Genomic DNA, 24,848 nt, shown 5'->3' on the forward strand with positions numbered 1-24,848 from the left:
TGCTGGGTCATATGGTAATTCTATTTTTAGTTTTTTAAGGAACCTCCATATTGTTCTCCATAGTGGCTGTATCAATTTACATTCCCACCAACAGTGCAAGAGGGTTCCCTTTTCTCCACACCCTCTCCAGCATTTGTTGTTTGTAGATTTTCTGATGATGCCCATTCTAACTGGTGTGAGGTGATACCTCATTGTAGTTTTGATTTGCATTTCTCTAATAATTAGTGATGTTGAGCATCTCTTCATGTGCTTCGTGGCCATCTGTATGTCTTCTTTGGAGAAATGTCTATTTAGGTCTTCTGCCCATTTTTGGATTGGGGTGTTTGTTTCTTTAATATTGAGCTGAATGAGCTGTTTATATATTTTGGAGATTAATCCTTTGTCCGTTGATTCATTTGCAAATATTTTCTCCCATTCTGAGGGTTGTCTTTTCGTCTTGTTTATGGTTTCCTTTGCTGTGCAAAAGCTTTGAAGTTTCATTAGGTCCCATTTGTTTATTTTTGTTTTTATTTCCATTACTCTAGGAGGTGGATCAAAAAAGATCTTGTGGTGATTTATGTCAAAGAGTGTTCTTCCTATGTTTTCCTCTAAGAGTTTTATAGTGTCCAGTCTTACATTTAGGTCTCGAATCCATTTTGAGTTTATTTTTGTGTATGGTGTTAGGGAGTATTCTAATTTCATTCTTTTCCATGTAGCTGTCCAGTTTTCCCAGCACCACTTATTGAAGAGACTGTCTTTTCTCCACTGTATATCTTTGCCTCCTTTGTCATAGATTAGTTGACCATAGGTACGTGGGTTTAACTCTGGGCTTTCTATCTTGTTCCATTGATCTATGTTTCTGTTTTTGTGCCAGTACCATATTGTCTTGATTACTGTAGCTTTGTAGTATAGTCTGAAGTCAGGGAGTCTGATTCCTCCAGCTCCGTTTTTTTCCCTCAAGACTGCTTTGGCTATTCGGGGTCTTTTGTGTCTCCATACAAATTTTAAGATGATTTGTTCTAGCTCCGTAAAAAATGCCATTGGTAATTTGAGAGGGATTGCATTGAATCTGTAGATTGCTTTGGGTAGTATAGTCATTTTCACAATGTTGATTCTTCCAATCCAAGAACATGGTATATCTCTCCATCTGTTGGTATCATCTTTAATTTCTTTCATCAGTGTCTTATAGTTTTCTGCATACAGGTCTTTTGTCTCCCTAGGTAGGTTTATTCCTAGGTATTTTAGTCTTTTTGTTGCAATGGTAAATGGGAGTGTTTCCATAATTTCTCTTTCAGATTTTTCATCATTAGTGTATAGGAATGCAAGAGATTTCTGTGCATTAATTTTGTATCCTGCAAATTTACCATATTCATTAATTAGCTCTAGCAGTTTTCTGGTGGCATTTTTAGGATTCTCTATGTATAGTATCATGTCATCTGCAAACAGTGACAGTTTTACTTCTTCTTTTCCAATTTGTATTCCTTTTATTTCTTTTTCTTCTCTGATTGCTGTGGCTAGGACTTCCAGAACTATGTTGAATAATAGTGGTGAGAGTGGACATCCTTGTCTTTTTCCTGATCTTAGAGAAAATGCTTTCAGTTTTTCACCATTGAGAATGATGTTTGCTGTGGGTTTGTCATATATGGCCTTTATTATGTTGAGGTAGGTTCCCTCTATGCCCACTTTCTGCAGAGTTTTTATCATAAAAGGGTGTTGAATTTTGTCAAAAGCTTTTTCTGCATCTATTGAGATGATCGTATGGTTTTTATTCTTCAATTTGTTAATATGGTGTATCACATTGATTGATTTGCGTATATTGAAGAATCCTTGCATCCCTGGGATAAATCCCACTTGATCGTGGTGTATGATCCTTTTAATGTGTTGTTGGATTCTGTTTGCCAGTATTTTGTTGAGGATTTTTGCATCTATATTCATCAGTGATATTGGTCTGTAATTTTCTTTTTTTGTAGTGTCTTTGTCTGGTTTTGGTATCAGGGTGATGGTGGCCTCATAGAATGAGTTTGGGAGTGTTCCTTCCTCTGCAATTTTTTGGAAGAGTTTGAGAAGGATAGGTGTTAGCTCTTCTCTAAATGTTTGATAGAATTCACCTGTGAAGCCATCTGGTCCTGGACTTTTGTTTGTTGGAAGATTTTTAACCACAGTTTCAATTTCATTACTTGTGATTGGTCTGTTCATATTTTCTATTTCTTCCTGGTTCAGTCTTGGAAGGTTATACCTTTCTAAGAATTTGTCCATTTCTTCCAGGTTGTCCATTTTATTGGCATAAAGTTGCTTGTAGTAGTCTCTTAGGATGCTTTGTATTTCTGCGGTGTCTGTTGTAACTTCTCCTTTTTCATTTCTGATTTTATTGATTTGAGTCCTCTCCCTCTTTTTTTTGATGAGTCTGCCTAATGGCTTATCAATTTTGTTTATCTTCTCAAAGAACCAGCTTTTAGTTTTATTGATCTTTGCTATTGTTTTCTTTGTTTCTATTTCATTTATTTCTGCTCTGATCTTTATGATTTCTTTCCTTCTGCTAACTTTGGGTTTTGTTTGTTCTTCTTTCTCTAGTTTCTTTAGGTGTAAGGTTAGATTGTTTACTTGAGATTTTTCTTGTTTCTTTAGGTAGGCTTGTATAGCTATAAACTTCCCTCTTAGAACTGCTTTTGCTGCATCCCATAGGTTTTGGGTCGTCGTGTTTTCATTGTCATTTGTCTCTAGGTATTTTTTGATTTCCTCTTTGATTTCTTCAGTGATCCCTTGGTTATTTAGTAACGTATTGTTTAGCCTCCATGTGTTTGTGTTTTTTATGTTTTTTCCCTGTAATTCATTTCTAATCTCATAGCGTTGTGGTCAGAAAAGATGCTTGATATGATTTCAATATTCTTAAATTTACTGAGGCTTGATTTGTGACCCAAGATGTGATCTATCCTGGACAATGTTCCGTGCGCACTTGAGAAGAACGTGTAATCTGCTGTTTTTGGATGGAATATCCTATAAATATCGATTAAATCTATCTGGTCTATTGTGTCATTTAAAGCTTCTGTTTCCTTACTTATTTTCATTTTGGATGATCTGTCCATTGGTGTAAGTGAGGTGTTAAAGTCCCCCACTATTATTGTGTTACTGTCAATTTCCTCTTTTATAGCTGTTAGCAGTTGCCTTATGTATTGAGGTGCTCCTATGTTGGGTGCATATATATTTATAATTGTTATATCTTCTTCTTGGATTGATCCCTCGATCATTATGTAGTGTCCTTCCTTGTCTCTTGTAACATTCTTTATTTTAAAGTCTATTTTATCTGATATGAGTATAGCTACTCCAGCTTTCTTTTGATTTCCATTTGCATGGAATATCTTTTTCCATCCCCTCACTTTCAGTCTGTATGTGTCCCTAGGTCTAAAGGGTCTCTTGTAGACAGCATATATATGGGTCTTGTTTTTGTATCCATTCAGCAAGCCTGTGTCTTTTGGTTGGAGCATTTAATCCATTCACGTTTAAGGTAATTATCGATATGTATGTTCCTATGACCATTTTCTTAATTGTTTTGGGTTTGTTTTTGTAGGTCCTTTTCTTCTCTTGTGTTTCCTGCTTAGAGAAGTTCCTTTAGCATTTGTTGTAGAGCTGGTTTGGTGGTGCTGAATTCTCTTAGCTTTTGCTTGTCTGTAAAGCTTTTGATTTCTCCATCAAATCTAAATGAGATCCTTGCCGGGTAGAGTAATCTTGGTTGTAGGTTCTTCCCTTTCATCACTTTAAGTATATCATGCCACTCCCTTCTGGCTTGTAGAGTTTCTGCTGAGAAATCAGCTGTTAACCTTATGGGAGTTCCCTTGTATGTTATGTTATTTGTCGTTTTTCCCTTGCCGCTTTCAATAATTTTTCTTTGTCTTTAATTTTTGCCACTTTGATTACTATGTGTCTCGGCGTGTTTCTCCTTGGGTTTATCCTGTATGGGACTCTCTGTGCTTCCTGGACTTGGGTGGCTATTTCCTTTCCCATGTTAGGGAAGTTTTCAACTATAATCTCTTCAAATATTTTCTCTGGTCCTTTCTCTCTCTCTTCTCCTTCTGGGACCCCTATAATGCGAATGTTGTTGCATTTAATGTTGTCCCAGAGGTCTCTTAGGCTGTCTTCATTTCTTTTCATTCTTTTTTCTTTCGTCTGTTCCACAGCAGTGAATTCAACCATTCTGTCTTCCAGGTCACTTATCCGTTCTTCTGCCTCAGTTATTCTGCTATTGATTCCTTCTAGTGTAGTTTTCATTTCAGTTATTGTATTGGTCATCTCTGTTTGTTTGTTCTTTAATTCTTCTAGGTCTTTGTTCATCATTTCTTGCATCTTCTCAATCTTTGCCTCCATTCTTATTCCGAGGTCCTGGATCATCTTCACTATCATTATTCTGAATTCTTTTTCTGGAAGGTTGCCTATCTCCCCTTCATTTAGTTGTTTTTCTGGGGTTTTTTCTTGTTCCTTCATCTGGTATATAGTCCTCTGCCTTTTCATCTTGTCTATATTTCTGTAAATGTGGTTTTTGTTCCACAGGCTGCAGGATTGTAGTTTTTCTTGCTTCTGCTGTCTGCCCTCTGGTAGTTGAGGCTATCTAAGAGGCTTGATGGGAGGCTCTGGTGGTGGGTAGAGCTGACTGTTGCTGTGGCCGTCAGAGCTCCGTAAAACTTTAATCCACTTAACTGTTAATGGGTGGGGCTGGGTTCCCTCCATGTTGGTTGTTTTGCCTGAGGCATCCCAACACTGGAGCCTACCTGGGCTCTTTGGTTGGGCTAATGGCAGACTCTGGGAGGGCTCATGCCAAGGAGTACTTCCCAGAACCTCCGCTGCCAGTGTCCTTGTCCCCACGGTGAAACAGAGCTAGCCCCCGCCTCTGCAGGAGACCCTCCAACACTAGCAGGTAGGTCAGGTTCAGTCTCCCCCAGGGTCACTGCTCCTTCCCCCGGGTCCCGATGCACACACTATTCCGTGTGTGCCCTCCAAGAGTGGGGTCTCTGTTTCCCCCAGTCCTGTCGAAGTCCTGCAATCAATTCCCACTAGGCTTCAGAGTCTGATTCTCTATGAATTCCTCCTCCTGTTGCCGGACCCCCAGGTTGGGAAGCCTGACGTGGGGCTCAGAAGCTTCACTCCAGTGGGTGGACTTCTGTGGTATAAGTGTTCGCCAGTCTGTGAGTCACCCACTCAGCAGTTATGGGATTTGATTTTACTCTGATTGCGCCCCTCCTACCGTCTCACTGTGGCTTCTCCTCTGTCCTTGGACGTGGGGTATCCTCCTTGGTGAAGTCCAGCATCTTCCTGTCGATGATTATCCAGCAGCCAGTTGTGATTCTGGTGCTCTCGCAAGAGGGAGTGAGAGCCTGTCCTTCTACTCAGCCATCTTGGTTAATCCTCCAGAAGGCAAAGTCTTAACCGCTGGACTGCCAGGGAAGTCCCTAGTGGTGAATTTAGCAGGAAAGTTTTCTGTGTTTTTCTTGGTAGGGGCATTGTGAGGGGGACTCTGATTACAATGGGATAAAGAGAGATTAGGGAGGAAGAAATGGAAGTATGTGTAAACAGCTCTTTATAAATAAACTTGGTCTGTGAAAAGGAAAGAGATAGGACAAGGGGAGATACCAGGTCAATGGAAGGCTTTTCAAGTGATAGGAGATACCAGAGTATGTTTGAATGTTCAGAGAATGGGTTAACTAGAGAGACTGGATTTGAAGATGCAGGATGTTAAGAGATTAAATGATTAAGTGAGGTCTTTAAGAAAATGTGAATGGATGGACCTTGGTGTCAGAAGAGACACTTCCTCCACTGTAATAGGAAGAGAGAGAACAGCGTGGCTTTGCACGTAGTCAGGTAGGTATGTGCTGGAAGTGATGTAGGAAAGGAGGGGTTTGGAGACTGTCATTGCAGAAGGAAGGATAGCAAACTGACCAGGGTGTTTGGAGATCATGAATTTACAGGGACACCCACCATTCATGGGTTTTCTCCAGCCCTTCAGTGTTCAGCTGCTCTGGAAGAAGCAGTGAGGAAGATGGAGAGTTGGGTTCAATCAGGATTGAAGTTTTGCAGACAATTGTAACACAAGGACTAAGTGACAACAGCATAAACAGGAGTGATAAATGGCAAGAAGACAGGACCAGGAGCTGTTAAGACTAATGTATAATTTTTATTCTCTCTCTTCCCTGCTTTTTGAATTTGAGTAAGTTATTTAACTTGTCTAATCCTCAGTTTTTCCATTTAAAAAAGTAGAGTATCTGCCCAGCATATTTTTAGGCTTTAAGAATGAAACAAAATATTGTTGGGGTGTTATATAAACACTTACTGTTCCCAAAGGTTACTACCTTTGCTGTCACAGGAGTCCTAGGAAATGTGTGGTTTTACTTTGGGGTCTCTTTCTGATCTCCTTTATCTTCTGAAAGCTTCTTTCCTCTCTCCCCTGGTGCCTATGGCTTCTTCTAATAAGTCCTTCAATGAAATTGCCCCTCGAAGAGTCCCCTGATCTACCCATGCTGTAAAATGAAGTCCCATAGTCCATATGGACAGTTATGTATAACATGTGGATGGTTGACACCAATGGGTTTCTCTGTATTTTGAAAGAGAAATTTATTAATTCAAATAAAACCGATTTACTGAAAGCAAGAAGATATTTGTGAGCAAAGGTGCCCTTCATGGTGCCCCTAATCCTCCTGGCTACCATCCCCAGGCCTCTGAAATTTACCTCCACAGCTGAGAACAACTGTAAGGGGCTGAGCCTACCACCGCAAGCACCAGTTCAACCACTAAATCAGGGATCTCCAGTTCTGGTTTTATGAAATCACAAAATATCACCAGTAATTTCAAAATGTGTCATGAGTTTTCAACACAAAATTTATTTGAATTTATTTTACAAAATGTGATTTTGTAACAGCTGATTGTGGTAGGTCAGAAAAAGGTCAGGAAACAGCATCACTAGTCATCTACCCTCGAAAATTAGTATCTCCAGGCAATTTAGCATTTTCTGCTATATAGAGAATTGCTCAGTTTTTGCCAATGCTAACTAATTCCAGTAATTATGGGTTTGGATTTAAGAAGGTCTTCAAGCTAGAGCTATCAGAATTCAAATTTGGGCAGCAAGACTGTATATACTTTGTAGGTGACAAACCCAGTTCAAATTAGGTAGAACTACAATTCATTCATTCATCCCTTCATTCATTCATTAATTTGATATTCAACTATTTATTGAGTTTCTGCTATGGACTTGGCACTGTCCGAGGCACTAAGCATAAAATGGTCAACAAGACAGGCAAGGTTCCTGCTCTAAAGAACTTACATTTTTGTCTACTGGGCAGAAGATAAACAAACATACAAAATATCATCAGTAATAAAAGCTATGGAGAAAATGAAGCAGAGAGATGTAGATGAGTGGCTGGTGCTACTCTTATACTGAGTGATCAAGGAAGGCTTCTCTAATGAAGTGGCATTTAAGGCAAGATCTCAATGACTAAAAGAAGCTGGCCAAACAAAGGTAAGGGAAAAGACTTACAAAGCTGAGGGAACAGTAAGTACAAGTGCCCTAAAGCAGGACTGAGCTAGGCACATACTAGAATTAAAAGTAGGGCCAACGCAGCTGGCATGAAGGGGACAAAGGGAAGAGTGGTAGAAGATGACAGCATGGGAAGAAGTGGGAGCCAGGGCTTTGTGAGGTGGGGTGAGGGGCTTGGGTTTTATTTTACATAATGTAGGAAGAGCTTGGAGGGCTTAAGCAAGGAGTGAGTGACGGCATCTGATTTAAATTTTAAAATCATGTACTCTGGCTTAGAGTAGAGAATATAGAGAATGTATTGTAGAGAACAGGAGAAGAACCAGTGAGCCAATGTGTCCAGGTAGAAGTGGTGGTGACTTGGACTGCATAGTGGTACCAGAAATGGAATGAAATTGATGGATTGGGATACATTATGGAGTTAGAAGTAATTGATGTGGCTAATGGAATGGATATGGAGGGTGAGGAAAGTAAAGGAATATGGAAAATTGGGTGGATGGTGATACCTTATTGCGTTAAGAGCTATGCTAACCACTGGTGATAAAACAGAAAATTAGAGGTAAGATTTCTTCATTCACAGAGCTCCATTCTAGTGGGGAGAGATGTAACAAATAAGAAAACAAATAAATCAAGTTATACTCGTATCTTATTTGTTACTGAACTGTACAAATGTTGAAAATTGTTTCCCTGTAACAACCAATGAATTTACTCACCATGAGATTAAATATTTATAATTTTAGGAATTTTAAAGGTGTTGAAAATTTTCTCTTAAATATTTTATACATCTCATAAACTGTTGAAATCACTTACCATCAAATAATCTGTATTTGCTCTGCGTAAGTAAAAGCACACAGAATATCAGTTGGCTCATAAGATAGTGCACACTTCCCATGGTGGGGGACATTGAGGCACACCTGTTATATCAATACATGGTAAGTGAAGAGCAATTCAAAATCAGGGGCAAGATTACAAGCAGCTTGCCACATGGTGTGCTTGAATTCTTGCTTATGGTTCAGTTCTCTCTTTCTATGAAAATTGAGCTCCAAGAATTAAAATAATCATATGACTAATAAAAACTTGAAATTAATACCTAGACTCTTAAGGTTAAAAGGTGTGCTTAAACTAGAATTAGTCTTGTATGTAAGTAATAAAGGCTGCTGTCCTTGTGATGTGATTTGGGATCTTCTTGTAAATCTCTTCCTCCCCACCAATCGCATCTGGAGCCATCAGTATCTTTCTCATTCACCACTGTGTCCTCAGTGCCTACACAATACCTGGCACTATACAGTACATGCTCAATAAATATTGGTTGAATATGTGTGTGTGTAATTATATCTTTCAACTAATATTTGAGATCTTATCATTGGTGATCAATTTTGTTTAGACCTTGCCTTCTTACTGGTGTTCTTTTTTTTTTTTTTTAATACAAATATGCCTGTGAATGACAGGCTGTTTCTTAGGTTGATTAAATTTGAATTGATTATATTTATAGCAGGAGAAATGAGAGGACATGAGAAGACACAGAATTCTCATGACACAAGATCACTGGAAAGGATGAGGGAAAAGTATGGATACTGACAGCAGAGGTGTCATTATCAACTTCCCCACTTCTAAAATTCATTCGTTTATTTATGAAACATATATTAAGTGCCAACTCTGCCTGGCACCATAGCAGGCAGTAAAGATACAAAAATGAGTAAGATAGGATTTCTCCCCTCAAGTGATTCATGATTTGTAGATAGAAATAAACATTTAAACAAAATATTTCCTCCTTTTCCTCACTTCCCACAACCAATCCATCAGTATATCTAGTAGATTCTAATTAGCCCTTTCATCTGTCCCTTTCTCTTTATCCTGATTGCCACTGCCACTAGTCTAATCCAGGCCACCATGTCTTTTATCAAGATTATGTAATAGACTCTAACAATAATCCTTGCTTTCTTTTTTCTGAACTCCCCTGCACCCCAAATCTATCCATGTCTGCACATCTCTACACTGTACCTTGAGAACTCTTTCTAAAACATTATTCTAGTTTTGAATACTACAATGGCTTTCCATTGTCTTTAGGTTCAAGTCCAATTCCTTAACATGCCTTGCAAGGGCCTTCAAGACTTGATCTCCACTCCTCGCCTCACCAGCCGCTAAACTGTTCCTGGAACACTTCTCCCTCTCTTTATTCACCTGACTAACTTCTATTTGACCTTCAGATCTCAGCTACCTCAGTTGCTCCAAGTTTTCCTCAGCCTCCTTAACCCCAACATGATTCTCCCATTATATACTGCTGCAACACCCGATATTTCACTTGCCATAGGACTTATTATACTGAATTTTACTAGTTTGTTTTACTATCTCCCCCCATTAAGCTGTAAAGCTACCTCAGAATGGACATTAGTCTTAAAAAATGGGTAAGGCACTCAGACAAATGTGGCACCTGGAGGTGGCTATTCCAGAGAGTGGGAGAGGCCTGAGTCATGAACTTGCATGGAGTTTGAAGAAACTATAATGTTATAGCAAGAGGCATGGCTGGGGAGGTGAATAACAACCAGTTGTGGAAAGACTTATGTGTTATGTGAAAGTCTTTGAGCTTTATCAAAAAAGGCAAGTGGACTCAATCTGCGTTCCACAGAACCCTGTGAATAGTGCTACCACTGGACCACAAGAAGCCTTTATGTGATTTTTATGTGATTTAGAAAAAGATAATTCAGCAGACACTGGTCAATGCCAGGGCACTTGGCCTGGAGAAAGGGCATGCCCTGGATTTCTTTCAGTACTCACCAGTCCCTGCTCAGTCATATATGATGCCCTGACTCTGGATTCCTCAGAGCCCTCTGTGGAGTCACAAACAAGGGACTTCCAACAGGCTCTGCTGTGATTCCCTTCCCTCCCCGCCATAGAAATCACAGAAATTCTGCCTTTGTTATATACAGACAATTATAAATGTACATTATGTAGCTTCTGAGTAAGATTTCATTTGAAGAAAGGGTTTCTTTGCTTATATTTTTTAAATGTTTGAAAATCTGCTGTAAGCAGTGGAAAGCAATCAAAGACTATTAAATAGGGGAATAAAGCAATCAGGTGTATTTTCAATAACCCCATTCTGGCAATAAATTGGAAGATGGATTGTAAAGGACAAAACTAGAAACAAGGAGACTGGTTACAAATTTTTTTCCAGAATCTGGGTGATTGACAATAAGAGCCACAGTAGGATAAATGAGTATAAAGAAGAGTTTAAATCTAAAAAACTGTGTGACAGATTGGACGTCTGGCTGAGAGAGAAGGAGAACTCCCCATTTTTGGAGATGGAATGATTTACTTTGATAGAGAATAAAAAGTAAAGTACGTAGTTGTCCATGGAGAGAGAATAAGCATAATTTGGCATTCTGCTGCATTTGAAGTACATTCCAGACTTCCAAATGGAGCTAGGTGGCAGGCTGAGTTAGCCTTGAATTTAGATTTATAGAACACCAGAGTTAGAAAAGAATTGTAAAATCATTGAACTCAACTTAAACAGAGACAAGAAAAAAAATGCCTTACTTAAATGGAAAGTGTGAGGATTAGAATTCACATCTGGTTTATAACTCACTGTTCTTCCCACCATACCATGCTCCTTGTGCTTCTCAACTTTTCACTAAAATGTTCATCGATATCACATAGTCAAATCAAATTAGAATCAGAAAATGTAAAATTATCCATTTCATATATGCTGATCCATATCAATTTCTGGGATTGGAGTAAATCTTAGTAGAGGAAAATAGAAAATCAAATCCAACATTTGAAAATGTATTTCTTAATGTATAGTACTTAATTATAGGTTCTACAGGGGTACCAGATCGATCTGTAGCTTTTTCATGAGAATCTACCATGCATTTGCATTTCAGGCATTATAGGCAATGAGGACTTGTGTGATTAGGAAACATTGCATGAGGCTGGAGAGTGTGAGCTTGCCTTTGAATGAGGCTGGTTTGAGGTAGGCATTTGGGAGGCAGAAAGCACCATGAAATAAAATGCAGAGACAGGAATGAGCTTGTTATATTTTCAGGACAATGAAGATGTGGATTGACTGAAGCAGGAGTTTGAGAGGTATAAGAAGACGCTAGATTGAGAAGCCCTTCAATGACGCTCATTCATTCTTAAGTGACAACTGTATAGCGGACACTAGGAATACAAGGATAAATTAACCACAGCTTTGATTTGATATAGGTTAAGTGACTCGACGAATTTTGAGGGAGAGGAAATAATGATAGGGTTGCTTTAGGAAACTGAAGCTGAGCTGGGCTTGCCTGTGGGATGACGTAAAGAGGGACTAGGTAACCTGGCATCAGGAAAACTAGCTAGAAAGCTACTTCATTAATCCAGATGGGAGGCAGCAGGACCTCGTTTCTTGAAAGTTGATATGTAGTCCTGTCTGTGGACAGAGTATTGGACTGAGTGGGCTAAGTAATCTCCAGTCCTATGATCCTTTCCCTCTGAAATCCCTACTTAGTGCCTCTTTTCCATGTTGCATTCACCGAGTTACCTGGCTTGAGATTTGTTACTGGACTCTCTCCTTTTCTGGGAAAGTGCCGAAAGACCAATCACTGACTCTAAAATAGCAATTTCTTCCCCCGTTGTGGTAAAGCTGTGATTTTTCCCAGATGACAGCTGCAGAGAATCCTGGAAGGGTTTTATATACGGGAAATGAAGTGGCAAATGGAGAGAGAAAAACAGTATATTCACTGTAGGAGATGGCTTCTATGGATCATAAACTCAAGTTACTCAAGTCAGAGATGAGAGCAGGAGCCCTATTTTTAAGATGTAGAATGGAGTGGCTATCAGTTGGCCTTTGCTGTAGGAAAACAGTAGGGAAAAGAGTCTCATAGAAAATGAGTGCTGGAAAATGGCTTTCACACACAGTTTCACGTGGTATGGCAGCTGTGGTCTCCTGGTCCATATTCCCTTAGAGACTTCATTCCAAATAATGAAGAGCTGCAACATTGAAGGGATTGGGTTCAGAGTCGGAGCTCAGAACTTCCAGCACAGTCACCTGGGTCTACATAAGACTGAGTAGTCCTGTTCATTTTAGAATGAACCACACACTAGCCAAGTAGAGTGACCCTTCAGAACCTTGAGCAGTGGTTTTCAGAGTATGTCCCAGACCAACAACACCAGCATTACCTAGAAACTTGTTAGAGAAGTGAATCCTCTTTCCTGCTCCAGACCTACTGAATCAGAAACTCTCTGGCAGTGGAGCCAGCAATCTATGACTTAAATCCTTCAAGTAACTCTAATGCACGCTAAAGTTTGAGAACCCTTTCTAAATCTAGTTTTAAAGTATAGAAATCTGATTCTAAAATTGAGAACTAGATTTTCTTTAAGAAAAAAATTTAGGTTTTTGTTACTTGGCTCGGCTTTACCACTTTCTAGTATGATCCTTAATCCTACTGATGGTTAGCAATTGAGATTGGTCCTTAATTATGTCCCCAAATTATTTTTAACAAACTAGAGAGATATGGATGGTGCAGTGCATAAGCTTTGCGATTACCTAGACAACACTTACTGTCATTATAGACCTCTTTTAGCTTCAGTTTTCGTTGTAAAATGAAAGAAGCAATATCTACCTTTCAAGGTTTCTGTTTAGATTAAACAGATTAAAGAATATATACGTAGTACATAGTGTAAATATCTCCCATTATGTACCAAGGATTATACCGTTTGAATAAACCAGAGACCACAGTTCAGTATAATAAGCACAGTTTAGTGCTTTTATAAATACTGTACTTTTATAAACACAGTATGTACGCCTAATTAAATTTGAATAGCAGATAAACACAAGTAATTTTTCAGTATAAATATGTCCCAAACATGGTACAGAACATACTTACACTAAAAAGTGTTTATCTGAATAATAATTATTATTGTTTTTATCTGAAATCCAAATTTAACTGAATGTCCTATACTTTGATTTGCTAGGTCTGGTAACTTCATTAATATTTTGTACTGGCTACCTAGTAGAGGGAGACTGGACCAACCAGTTGAGCCAAGGATGACTTCCCAGAAGACAAGATAAACTTGAATTAAGTATTAAAAGGAAAATAGGAATGAGGTAAGGGAGATAGTGCATGCAAGGTGCTGGTCACAAAGTCTGCCTGTATTAGTTAGAAATTTTTGTTGATGAGTAACAAATCTCCACCTGAGCTTACTTAATCAAAAAGGGGAATGAATTAGGACACTTGAAATATCTTCTGAAATTCAAGGCTGGATTGGACAACCATGGACTGAAGCCCTTACTTCTTTCCAAAAATTTGCTTTATTCCCATCTTCTTGCAAATAAGCTTTTGCTACTTTTCAGTCAGTGTGGAAGAAAATGGCCCCAATATGAAGCTTTCAAACTTCTGTTTCTTCTGTTTAGATAGAACCTCTGAATCTCATCATTTCAATTTCAGATTCCCCAAAACAGGACTGTCAAACTTGACAAGTGATCCATGATAAGCTGTATGAACTGTCACTCTTCCTGCAACCCTGTGAATGTCTGGTAAAGAAAAAGTCCTAGTAGATATTACTACATCAACTCATATCTGATTCTTCCAAAACATCAGTCCTTTACCTTTCCTAGAAAACTGTTAAATTATGCTGATTTTTATTATTTTATTCTCAATTTTAATGGACTAATAGCACCTAGTGAGGTCAATGAAATAAATGGTTTTTTAAGGTGAGAAGTTTCAACAAGGAGGAACCTTAGCTGGTGGAACTTTAAATATACCCGGTGAACCCACATGTGCTTCATGAGAGGATACAGGAAGACAGCAGACAGACACAATTAAGTAGATTTAGAAAAGGTCATAATGATTTGAAGCCATTTGGGTCAATCTGTGTGTGTGTGTGTGTGTGTGTGTGTGTGTGTGTGTGTGTGTGTGTGTGTGTGTGTGCGCGTTGTGTTGTGTTGTTTTTTCCTTTTCTCTGGTAATGTAAAGCATCTGTCTTTTCTTAAATAAACTTTTGAGTGTCTATTATTTGTTCTTAACCTACCTTTAGTGACTCTAGGAATAAAAGAAAAGTAAGGCATTTTTGCTACCTTAACCTTGAGAGCCTTTCTGGTATCCTTATAGTTCACATAAAATCTATGCAATTAGTCTTTTTAAACAGATTCTGATTTTTATAAATCATTGATCTCTTTAAGCACAGACAGTGTAATTCCCAGCCAGTGTTTTCCATTTGATAATGCATTATTGCATTTCATCCAGCACATTAAACATTGATCAGCTTTCTCCATGATGTGGCCCTTTGGTCTGTAATTAATTCATCTATTTGACCAAAGAGAGTAGGACTGAGTGGAGACAATAAAGAATAAGCCAATCAAGACCCCAACCCACCCCATCTTAATAACCAGTAAGTTTCAAAATTAAGCTGTAGACCTGTGACCTAAAGCCTCCTTTTGAATCAAGCCTTGAGCGGTCTGAGTGGCTGGATGTGTTTACAGGTGTGGAGTGGGGCAAGGACAGAGTAGGCCCGAGCTGGTGCGAATTCTGCCAAGTGTGCTGATCTTTAGAAGCTTTCTCTAAGGCTACCATAAAGCTATAGTTTATATTAGAACTGACTATTTTCTTGATGGTAGGGGAGAGGGAAGATGAAAGGGGAATAGAGCTACACTCCACAAAACAAGACTTACTTAAAAGCCTTATTTTTACATTTTTCTTCCCCCAAGTCCCATTCATTGCATCTCTTTCTCTCTTCTCCATATAAAATTTCAAAAATACTTTCAGTACCTGATGGTAGCCCTCTCTTCCTTTCTGTCCCTTTAGAATTTTTTTTCCCTCCACTATAGTCTTTTCACATCCTTTCTCACGCAAATTGTTCTTGTTTTTTTCATGACTATAATAGCTTACCATTTTTCAGGCACTGTGCTACATATTTCACATATATTATTTAATCCGTACAGCAATCTTATTATACCTATTTTCACATGCAAAAGCTGAAGCTTTGAGATGTCAAGTGACTTGCCCAAAGTCATGCAGCTCCTGAGTTCTAGAGCTGGGACAAGATCCCAGTCGTGTCTAGGTGTGGCCAAGGCTCCCAGGCCCATGTTCTTAGGTTCTCTGCGATGATGTATGTCCATTATAGAACTTTTGGAAGAAACAAAAATAGAAATATGCTTTTTAAAACATCCGAATAGGCACATTGCGCTTGCGCATGGAAGGCGGGAAGTCAAGTCGGAGGCGGAGGTGACTCTGCTTCCATTTCTGGTTTTGCTCAAACGTTTGGGTTTTCTTCGTGGCCACCCAAGATGAACCGATTCTTCAGGAAAGTGAAACCCAAGGCTCCGCCGCCCAGCTTGACTGACTAATTGCATTGGCACGGAGGACAGCAGGGCAGAATCCATTGACAAGAAGGTTTCTCGGCTGGACGCTGAACTAGTGAAGTATAAGGATCAGATCAAGAAGATGAGAGAGGGTCCTGCAAAGGTATGAGCAGCAGCGGGACAGTCTTGCCCAACAGTCATTTAACATGGAACAAGCCAATTACATCATCCAGTCATTGAAGGACACCAAGACCACGGTTGATGCTATGACACTGGGTGTAAAGGAAATGAAGAAAGCATACAAGCAAGTGAAAATCGACCAGACTGAGGATCTACAAGACCAGCTAGAGGATATGATGGAAGATGCAAATGAAATCCAAGCAGCACTGAGTCGTAGTTACGGCACCCCAGAATTAGATGAAGATGACCTAGAAGCAGAGTTGGATGCACTGGGCGATGAGCTTCTGGCTGATAAAGACAGTTCTTATTTGGATGAAGCAGCAGCTGCACCTGCAATTCCAGAAGGTGTTTCCACTGACACAAAGAATAAGGATGGAGTCCTGGTGGGTGAATTCGGATTGCCACAGATCCCTGCTTCGTAGACTTGCATCATTCAAGTACATCATGTAAAATAAACACATATTCTGGGACTAAGAAATATTTATCTTTCCAAGTTTGCCATAACAGATTTAGGTTTCTTTCCTTTCTTTGGAGGAAAAGTTAATTACATTGCTTTCATTTTTTTTCCGTTAAGAGATTCATTGCTTGAAGGAAGCTTTCTTCATACTAAATTTTTATTCCTTTTCTTTTATCAAAGACTAACTTACTTAAAATTATCATTGGGTATGTATAACTTCATTCCTTAATAATAATTTTGAAATAAAACCAAGGAAATGGGAATCTTTAAGTTCTATGACAGCATATCTCCACAATCTCAAATTGACCTGATAAATTGATGACAAAGACGAGATTAGTGGGACTGTCCATATTATGATTCAAAACCACTTTCTCTTGTGGTATTATAGGTTGGTTAAAGTGATGGCCTTTTTTGGTGAGTTTTGTTGTGTCTTGTGAGTAAATCATTACTGTGTCCAATATTGGAATGGAATTATCACTACTGTATCATGGGTGGCTATTTTGATTCTGTGGTTCCTTCAGTATTACAGTGGACTTGTAATCAATAATGAATATTTCTTGATATTTAATGTATAGGACATTTATTTATACTCAATAAATATTTTTCAAAAGGAAAAAAAAGAAATCCATAATCTCCACATCCACAGAGAACCAGAGCTGAAACTTTACCTTTTCTCCCACTATTTTTTAATACATAATAAACGGATTTTTTTAAAAAAATTTTAACACAAGCATTTAGTGATTATTTTTAATGAATTAACATCCTTAAAAATGTATAAAATCACAAATCTTGTTTTACAATAGGACATACTTTAATACCTATGAATGAGAGTAGATATTACATGCTATTTTAGATATCTTCAAAGTAGAACAAATAATTTTTAAGTATTAGTTGACTTTTCAGTGATACTATATCATATTCCAGAATATGTGTTTAGTGCAAATTTTTTTTCTTTTGGCCGCATCACACGGCTTGCAGAATCTTAATTCCCTGACCAGGTGTTGAACCCAGGCCTTCAGCAGTGAACATGCCAAGTCCTAACCACTGGACCGCCAGGGAATTGCCTGCTTAGTGCAAATTTTAGATGTGATTCTGTGGACATGTTAGTGATGAAATGTACTTTTTGTTTCAAAGATATTTTCTGCAAGGAAATGTACCAGAATGTCCAAAGGAAATAAGACTAGGAAAAGATTAAAATTAATCTTTTAATTTCATGGACAATACTGGTCCACAAAAAGGATATTGTAGACTTATATCCGAAACAGCAAGCCCTGAAAGAGTGAAACCATCAACTTAATTACGTGGGTACAGTAGGGAGAAAGTTTGTATATAAATGGCTTTCTAATACAGTGTCTCAGAAATACAATAAAGACTTCACTTTTCACTGAAACAGTGTTATTTGAGTTTGAAGCTAGTGGTATATTTATGTTTCAGAATGAATTCCAGTGCTGCCTTTACTCATGGAGATTATCTGCTGGTAGAGAAAGCAAATTAATTCTAAATAGCCATGACCCTCTAGCCAAATGCTATTTCAAGTGATTGGGAGGAAGGAAAGTTGAGTTCCCTAGTTTGGCTTGATATTCTTTCTTTTCTGTTTTAAGAATTTGAATATAAACTTCTCCCCTCACATTCCCTTTTTTTTTAAAACAATCAACTCTGAGTAACTTTGTATCAGCATAGGCTCCAGGAAAGGACAAAACTAGATTGGAATCGTGTTGCTGCCCTCACCAACACTGTGACCTTGTCAGTAAGATTTCATTGTCTGTAAAATAAGAACCTATGTTTTATAAATGGTTTGATTTAAACATGAGCAAATAAGTGAAGTCACTAAAATGATATATGGCACATAGTAGACCCTTTAAAAATTTCCATTTCCATCCTATTTACCTTTCAACAAATTCTGAGCACAGCATCTTTGATTCATCTATCAATAGCTGCAACTCTCTCATATATGGTACGTTACAGTTTACGCATACATCCATATATTTATCTGTCTGGTTACTCCTCTCATTAACTCTAGGCATGCTTACTCTCTATTCATGGGAAACTGAAGTTCAAAAAGATGAAGTGACCACGGTCGCACAGCTGATACACAGCTGGGACTCAAATCCAAACCTCCTGACTGCTAGTCCGGTGGGGTTTTTTTAGTGCACTAAAGCTGCCTACTTTGTCCACATGTTCAGAAAAAAACATGTGATTTAGGCTGTGATTTCCTCACCCCAGCATTTGACAATTAAGGATTCCAGTGTATACAAAAGGAAAAAATTTAGTAGAGTTTGAATAGATAGAGCATCCAGAATTTTCTCTTTAATGTCAGCCACTCCCTCCTATGGAAAGCAGTGTTTTAATATATGATTAGTATGCTGAGCATAGGGTGATGGTAAACATTATGTTTTTGCATTATCATGAGATGACAAAATTACCCACTCTCAAAGGACCAGCTGCTGCAGGGCGGCTGGCACCCGTGATGCCTACATTCTCAAAACTATTTTAATTGGTAGTTTTCCATGATTTTTTTTTAGTCAGTCAGAGAGGAAATGTCTGTATAAACCTATTAAAGCCATAGCATCTGTTATGATGAAATGACACCACTGAATCTTAGTGAGATTGTTCTAGCTCAAGAATTTGAAGCTAATCAGGGTTCTTATTGAGCCAAGAGATCCTATCACTCAGTTCCACAAATAGGTATAGAAAAGTTATGAACAAAAAAGATAGGAAAATTCTTCCCATACTTTTTATGTATTTCCACTACCGTGTTATAATTTTAAATTGACGTGCACAACATACATGAAACTATTCATCACATTAGATGTATGTGTCCTAAGAGGAAAGAACAAATTTTGAAATAAGACCTAGGATCATATCCAATCTCTAATCAAATTGCTGACAGCTTTAGACAAAGAACTTAACCACTTGGAACAACTCTTATCTGTGTAATATGGGTAATAGATCTTATGCCACAAGACTATGGAAGGAATCCAATAGTTAAGAATATTACAAATCAACAAACTGTGCACTGCTACCAATAACAACCATTTATTAGGTGCTTATTACATACTGGGGTCTGTGCTAAGGACTTATATGTACATTACCACATTTAATCTTCCTCATTACCACATTTAATCTTCCCCAAAGTCTTTATCATAGGTATTACTATTATATCTATTTTATAGATGAGACGATGGAGGCTTAGAGAAGTTAAAAAAAATTATCAATGTTTACAAACTTAGGAAATAGAGGGCCCAATAATTGAACTTAGACTTGCTCTTTCGTTCATTTAACAAAAATTTGCTGAAGAATAGATCACCTGAACAAAATCAGGCACTGTTTGGAAGAAGGAAGTGGGGAATGGAATGGAAGGTGGTTAGGCAACCAACCATGTCCACTTTATCCTGGCCACTGTGGAGAATGAGTTGGAAGGTGACAAGAGAGGATCGGAGAGACTAGGTAGGAGGCTGTGCAAGTAGTTCAGGTGAGAGATGACGTTGACTTCAGCCAAGGGGGTAGCACTGGAGATGAGGAGCCTGGATGGACTATAGATATACTTCACGGGTGGAGCCGGATGGGTGGTGGGAGGAGGGGTCAAGCAGGGGTAGCCCCTTATCTCTTACTCTGAGCAACACAGCAAACTGGGATGGGGAATACGAGAACGGATCTGTGGAGTGAGGGGAAGAACTCCTTCTAATCTCAAGTCTTACACCCTTAACCATTATTAATATTCTCACTAGTTATTATTGTGAATATAAAAGAGATTTACAGTTCATGGCCACTATGAACTATAAAGTATCTAGAAAGCTTAATGCAAAAGTCAGCTTGTTCCTTCCCATGAAAAAAATGTCAGAAAGGAAAAGTCTAATGTAGGCCTTGTCATAATTCTTAGTTTTCAAAGAAAGTACCTAGGACAAGGATTGAGATTTTATTTGAATTTTGTGAAATCTGAACTTTAATCCCTATAATATCGTGGAATGAATTTGAGGGGGAAAAAAAAACACTGGAAGATAATTTGCCAGAAAGCTAACATTATTTCAGATGATTGAATCATGTATATAATTTTTTTCTTTCTACATGTTATATTTTTCAGATTCTCTAAAATGATTATATATTACTTTTTTTTTTAATTTATTTTTTATTTATTTATTTTTGGCTGTGTTGGGTCTTCGTTTCTATGCGAGGGCTTCCTCCAGTTGCGGCGAGCGGGGGCCACTCTTCATCACGGTGCGCGGGCCTCTCACTATCGCGGCCTCTCTTGTTGCGGAGCACAGGCTCCAGACACGCAGGCTCAGTAGTTGTGGCACACGGGCCTAGTCGCTCCGCGGCATGTGGGATCCTCCCAGACCAGGGCTCGAACCAGTGTTCCCTGCGTTGGCAGACAGACTCTCAACCACTGCGCCACCAGGGAAGCCCCATATATTACTTTTATAGTTAGTAAATTAAAAATTTAAGAAAAACTAATTTATAAAGTTACATTTGCTATGTCTATATAGTCTATGGGAGTAAGTTCTGAGAACCACTCAAATTGTAACCCTCAGTCAAGCCAATTAAAACCAATCAAAATGCTGATGTGACTGACAGAGACCTTAAAATATGTGTCCTTCTAACTGCCCCCTATGTGATGCTGTCCCAGTCAGAGCGGACTGGAGTTCAGGATGGGACCTGACCAGTAGGGTGGTCAATGTTGGGAAAACTGTGAAGGCTGAGGAGTTCAAGGTTTTCTTGATTTCCTTCATTTGAAGTATTTCTTCCAAATATAAATATTTTTTAATTGCCTATACCTTTTGCCTCCCCACATCTTAAGGTTAGATACTCATAAGATTCTTTCAGAAATTCTCTTAGCCACTCCTGACCTTTGCTTCTTTTCCTTTCTTTCAGGGTCAATGATTGTATCTTACGGGTGAACGAGGTGGATGTGTCAGAGGTTTCCCACAGTAAAGCAGTGGAAGCGCTCAAAGAAGCAGGGTCTATCGTTCGGCTGTACGTGCGTAGAAGACGACCCATTTTGGAGACTGTTGTGGAAATCAAACTGTTCAAAGGGCCTAAAGGTAATAGACACATAAATAACTCACAATAGAACACCAGTGACAACCTATTTGGCTAAGGATTATGCCATAACCCATCTATGTAGTCCATTCTTTTAATGTCTGATATTCAGCATTTACCATGAGTTTTGAAATCCTATGATAATGGTAGGTTTTTACATAGAGTAAAAGAAACCAGTACTGTAAATATGAACTCAGAGAAGGAAAGGATAGATTTCTGAAGAAATTTTCTTATAAACAATAACAACAACCATCTACATTTTCCTATAAATTTTTAATCTTACCGGATCATCATGACTTAGCTGGCATATTAATAGTTTCTAACTTTTCAAATGTAAATGGTAACCTCCCTCCTTTAGTAAAATAGTAATGTGAAAAATAATAATTGAAATAGCCTATCCTGAAATAACAATTATTATATTTTTATGACACTTGTGATTTGTTTTGATTTTATAATACTCTTATCTGTTGTATTCAAATACTACATAGCATTTTATACTTGCAATAGTCAAAATAAGTTAAAATTTATTTTTCTGAAATGTTCACAAATCTCTTGAGGTAATTGCAGTTACCCTGGGGAATCACATAAACAGTAAGATGAATCATTATATTAATTTTTAAGAATAGTCCTTTGAACTTTGCTCTTCAGAATGATGACATTTAATATTAACAGTATTTCAAATATTTTAGAAAAATTAAATAATTGGCTTGAGTATTTTAAATATTTTAAAAGATTTTGACTACAGAGTCACTATACTTTTTTAGTAAATTATTTCTCTTTCCCTTAAAATCTGTGTAATCTCTAATGCTATATGTGATTTACAAATAAGCACACCACCTTCTCTGCAAGGTAGTGGTGGGTGGTATTTAAGATCTCAGACCCAAGAGTCAGGCAGAACTGAATTTAAAAGCCTGGTTCAGCCACTTACTAGCAGATTGACGTTGGTTAGACCAACCCCCTTATTAAATGGGGATCATAATGGTAGCATCCCATTGGGCTTATGAGAATTAAACATTTAACTAATAGCTGGCAAGTGGTGAGCAGAAAAGCTTGCTGGTTGAGTGCAGACTCCAGAGCCAAAGTGCCTAAGTTGGAATCCTAGCTCTGCAGCGCACTAGCCGTTTGACCTTGGGCAAATTGCTTAACCTCTCTGAGCCTTAATTTTCTCATCTACAAAATGCAGGTAGTAATAGCACTTGCCCCTAGAAATGTTGTAAGGATTAGACGAGTCAATATACATAAGGTGCTTAGAATAATGGCTGGCACAAATTGACAACAAGTATTAACTGTACAGTATATACATGTTATTTGTAGTTTGCTCCATATAGTTTCAGCCTTTGCTACAGTTGTTTGGTAATCTAATAAAATAATCAAGGATCCCTCCTGAGTTAAATTCAAATGCGTTAAAATCACAGAATTAATTCTGGGGGAGGTAGGCGGGAAGAAAGGAAGTAAAGTATTTCCATACCACAATGTCTGGTGATATGAAAGAAAAGACCTTCTATCCTACACATGTACTAACATCATATTTCCCATGTGCTTTAAAGTTAAACCAAATGAGCATCCCACTACTTCGATTAAAAAGATATACTATATATAAATAACGTAGATATTTCTACAATTCAATTAACAGCAATTATTCAGCACAGCCTTAAGGCACATACTAGTTGTAAGCACTCAGCAAAGCATTACCATCCATTAGGAAGTCATCGAGTGCTGAGTCACTCGATGACCTCCAGCTGCTCAGCAGAGCACTTAAAGGTTCTAGGGAATCGATAGCCAAAACTCCTTAATTTTATCAGGAACACATATTTTTGGGATCTCTATCTTTGGTATTAGGGCCCTAGCTGGTTTACTTCTGTCTGAACTATCTTCTCCTTTGAGCCAGGAGTGGGGCAGGAATTGCCCTGGGACAAAGAGAGTGAGATGTGGGGACCAGTGAGCATTAATCGACCAGGAATACCAAGGCAATAACCCAATGAAAATATGCAGCATATGGGTGATGGGCTTTTTGTGTGTGTGTGTGTGTGTGTGTGTGGCTTATTTATTTATTAACATCTTTATTGGAGTATAATTGCTTTACAATGGTGTGTTAGTTTCTGCTTTATAACAAAGTGAATCAGTTACACATACACATATGTTCCCATATCTCTTCCCTCTTGCGTCTCCCTCCCTCCCACCCTCCCTATCCCACCCCTCTAGGTGGTCACAAAGCACCGAGCTGATGGGTGATGGGCTTTTTCTACTGGGGAAAGGAGAACCAGGAAACTTGTAGAGCTAACTTTACATCCCAGAAAGCAGGCTCCTGCCAAATTCCTGTAGAGAGCTGTGGGCCTATTGGTCCTGTTGGGATTCTGTTGAGTCAGTCATACTTTTTTGTACTGTCACCATACAAAGATCACTGATGGGGATTTGTTTCTCTATATAGAGCTTATTGATTTACAGAGAAAGAAACTGTTTTAGTCACTGTTTAAATCCCTGATGCCTTTCCCTGTGCCTTGAACGCAGGAAGTGCTGAATCAGAGTAAATTGGATTCTACGCTAAATCTGATGATACCTTGCGGTCTTAACCTCCCTTGGCACCTTTATTCTTTATTTTTGAATGATGATATATTTTTTTTAAATTTCTGTCAATGTTTAACTCATGCCATGGAAACTCTTATGCAGTGGAGACAATGAAGATGAATCAGATGTGCTTCTAATGGGAGAATCAGAAAGTTCTAATGCGAGAGAGAGACATAAAGCCAACTCACTTTAATGCTAGACAGAATGAAATCAGCTCTGTGGTTGAACTTGAGCCATGATTCCAATTGAACAAAGAGGAAGATGTGATTCATCTTAATCAGGAGATCCAAAATGCTCCAGAGAATTTAAAATTTAATATGTGCTTTCAGACCCTTATCTTCCCTTCACTGAGCGTGTGGGCATTCTCAATAGTAAATATCAACACTCTTGCCAACTGGGCTAACTAGCCTCAATTTTGAGTATATAATACAGAGCTAACTGAATGTGTTCATTAATTTAGTTCTTCAGTGATTCAACAAATATTTATTAAGTATTTATTGTGGACTTGACACAAACCCAGACAATGAAGATTCACAAAGAAAACAGAGAGAATTCTTGCTCAGGAAGATTATGGTCTGATGTAGAAAACACCTATAATATAAATTGGGAAACATGCTATGAATGAGCATAAATGATTAAGGAGGCACGAATTAAATAGTGGGTCATAGAAGACTTCCCTGAGGAAGTGCCACTTAAGCTAAACTTTGAAATACAAATAAAATTAGAAGTTAGCTGGACGAAGAGTGGAGGAGAGTATCCAGACAGAAGTAAAAAGCATGTGTGTATGAAGGCCCCAGTGTAGGAAAGATCTTCGTACCTTCCAGGAACTGAAAGAAGTCAGT

At 38.3% G+C, this 24,848-nt stretch overlaps 1 protein-coding gene and 1 pseudogene across 17 annotated transcripts in view; both read left to right on the top strand.

Moving 5' to 3' along the window:
* DLG2 (discs large MAGUK scaffold protein 2) overlaps positions 1-24,848 on the top strand; it is a 2,039,030-nt gene that overhangs the window by 1,432,767 nt on the left and 581,415 nt on the right. For all 17 annotated transcript variants that reach the window (XR_005020917.1, XM_036860586.1, XM_036860590.1 and 14 more), the window contains one exon: positions 21,274-21,443. Coding sequence is in view for 16 of the 17 variants with exons in the window: in XM_036860586.1 (XP_036716481.1) it covers positions 21,274-21,443 (170 nt within the window). In the remaining variant the exon portion in view is untranslated. The remainder of the gene's footprint in view (positions 1-21,273; positions 21,444-24,848) is intronic.
* Positions 15,753-16,922, top strand: LOC118899229 (annotated as a pseudogene).

Source organism: Balaenoptera musculus, chromosome 8, assembly GCF_009873245.2.
Source record: "Balaenoptera musculus isolate JJ_BM4_2016_0621 chromosome 8, mBalMus1.pri.v3, whole genome shotgun sequence".
NCBI classification, from domain to species: Eukaryota; Metazoa; Chordata; class Mammalia; order Artiodactyla; family Balaenopteridae; genus Balaenoptera; species Balaenoptera musculus.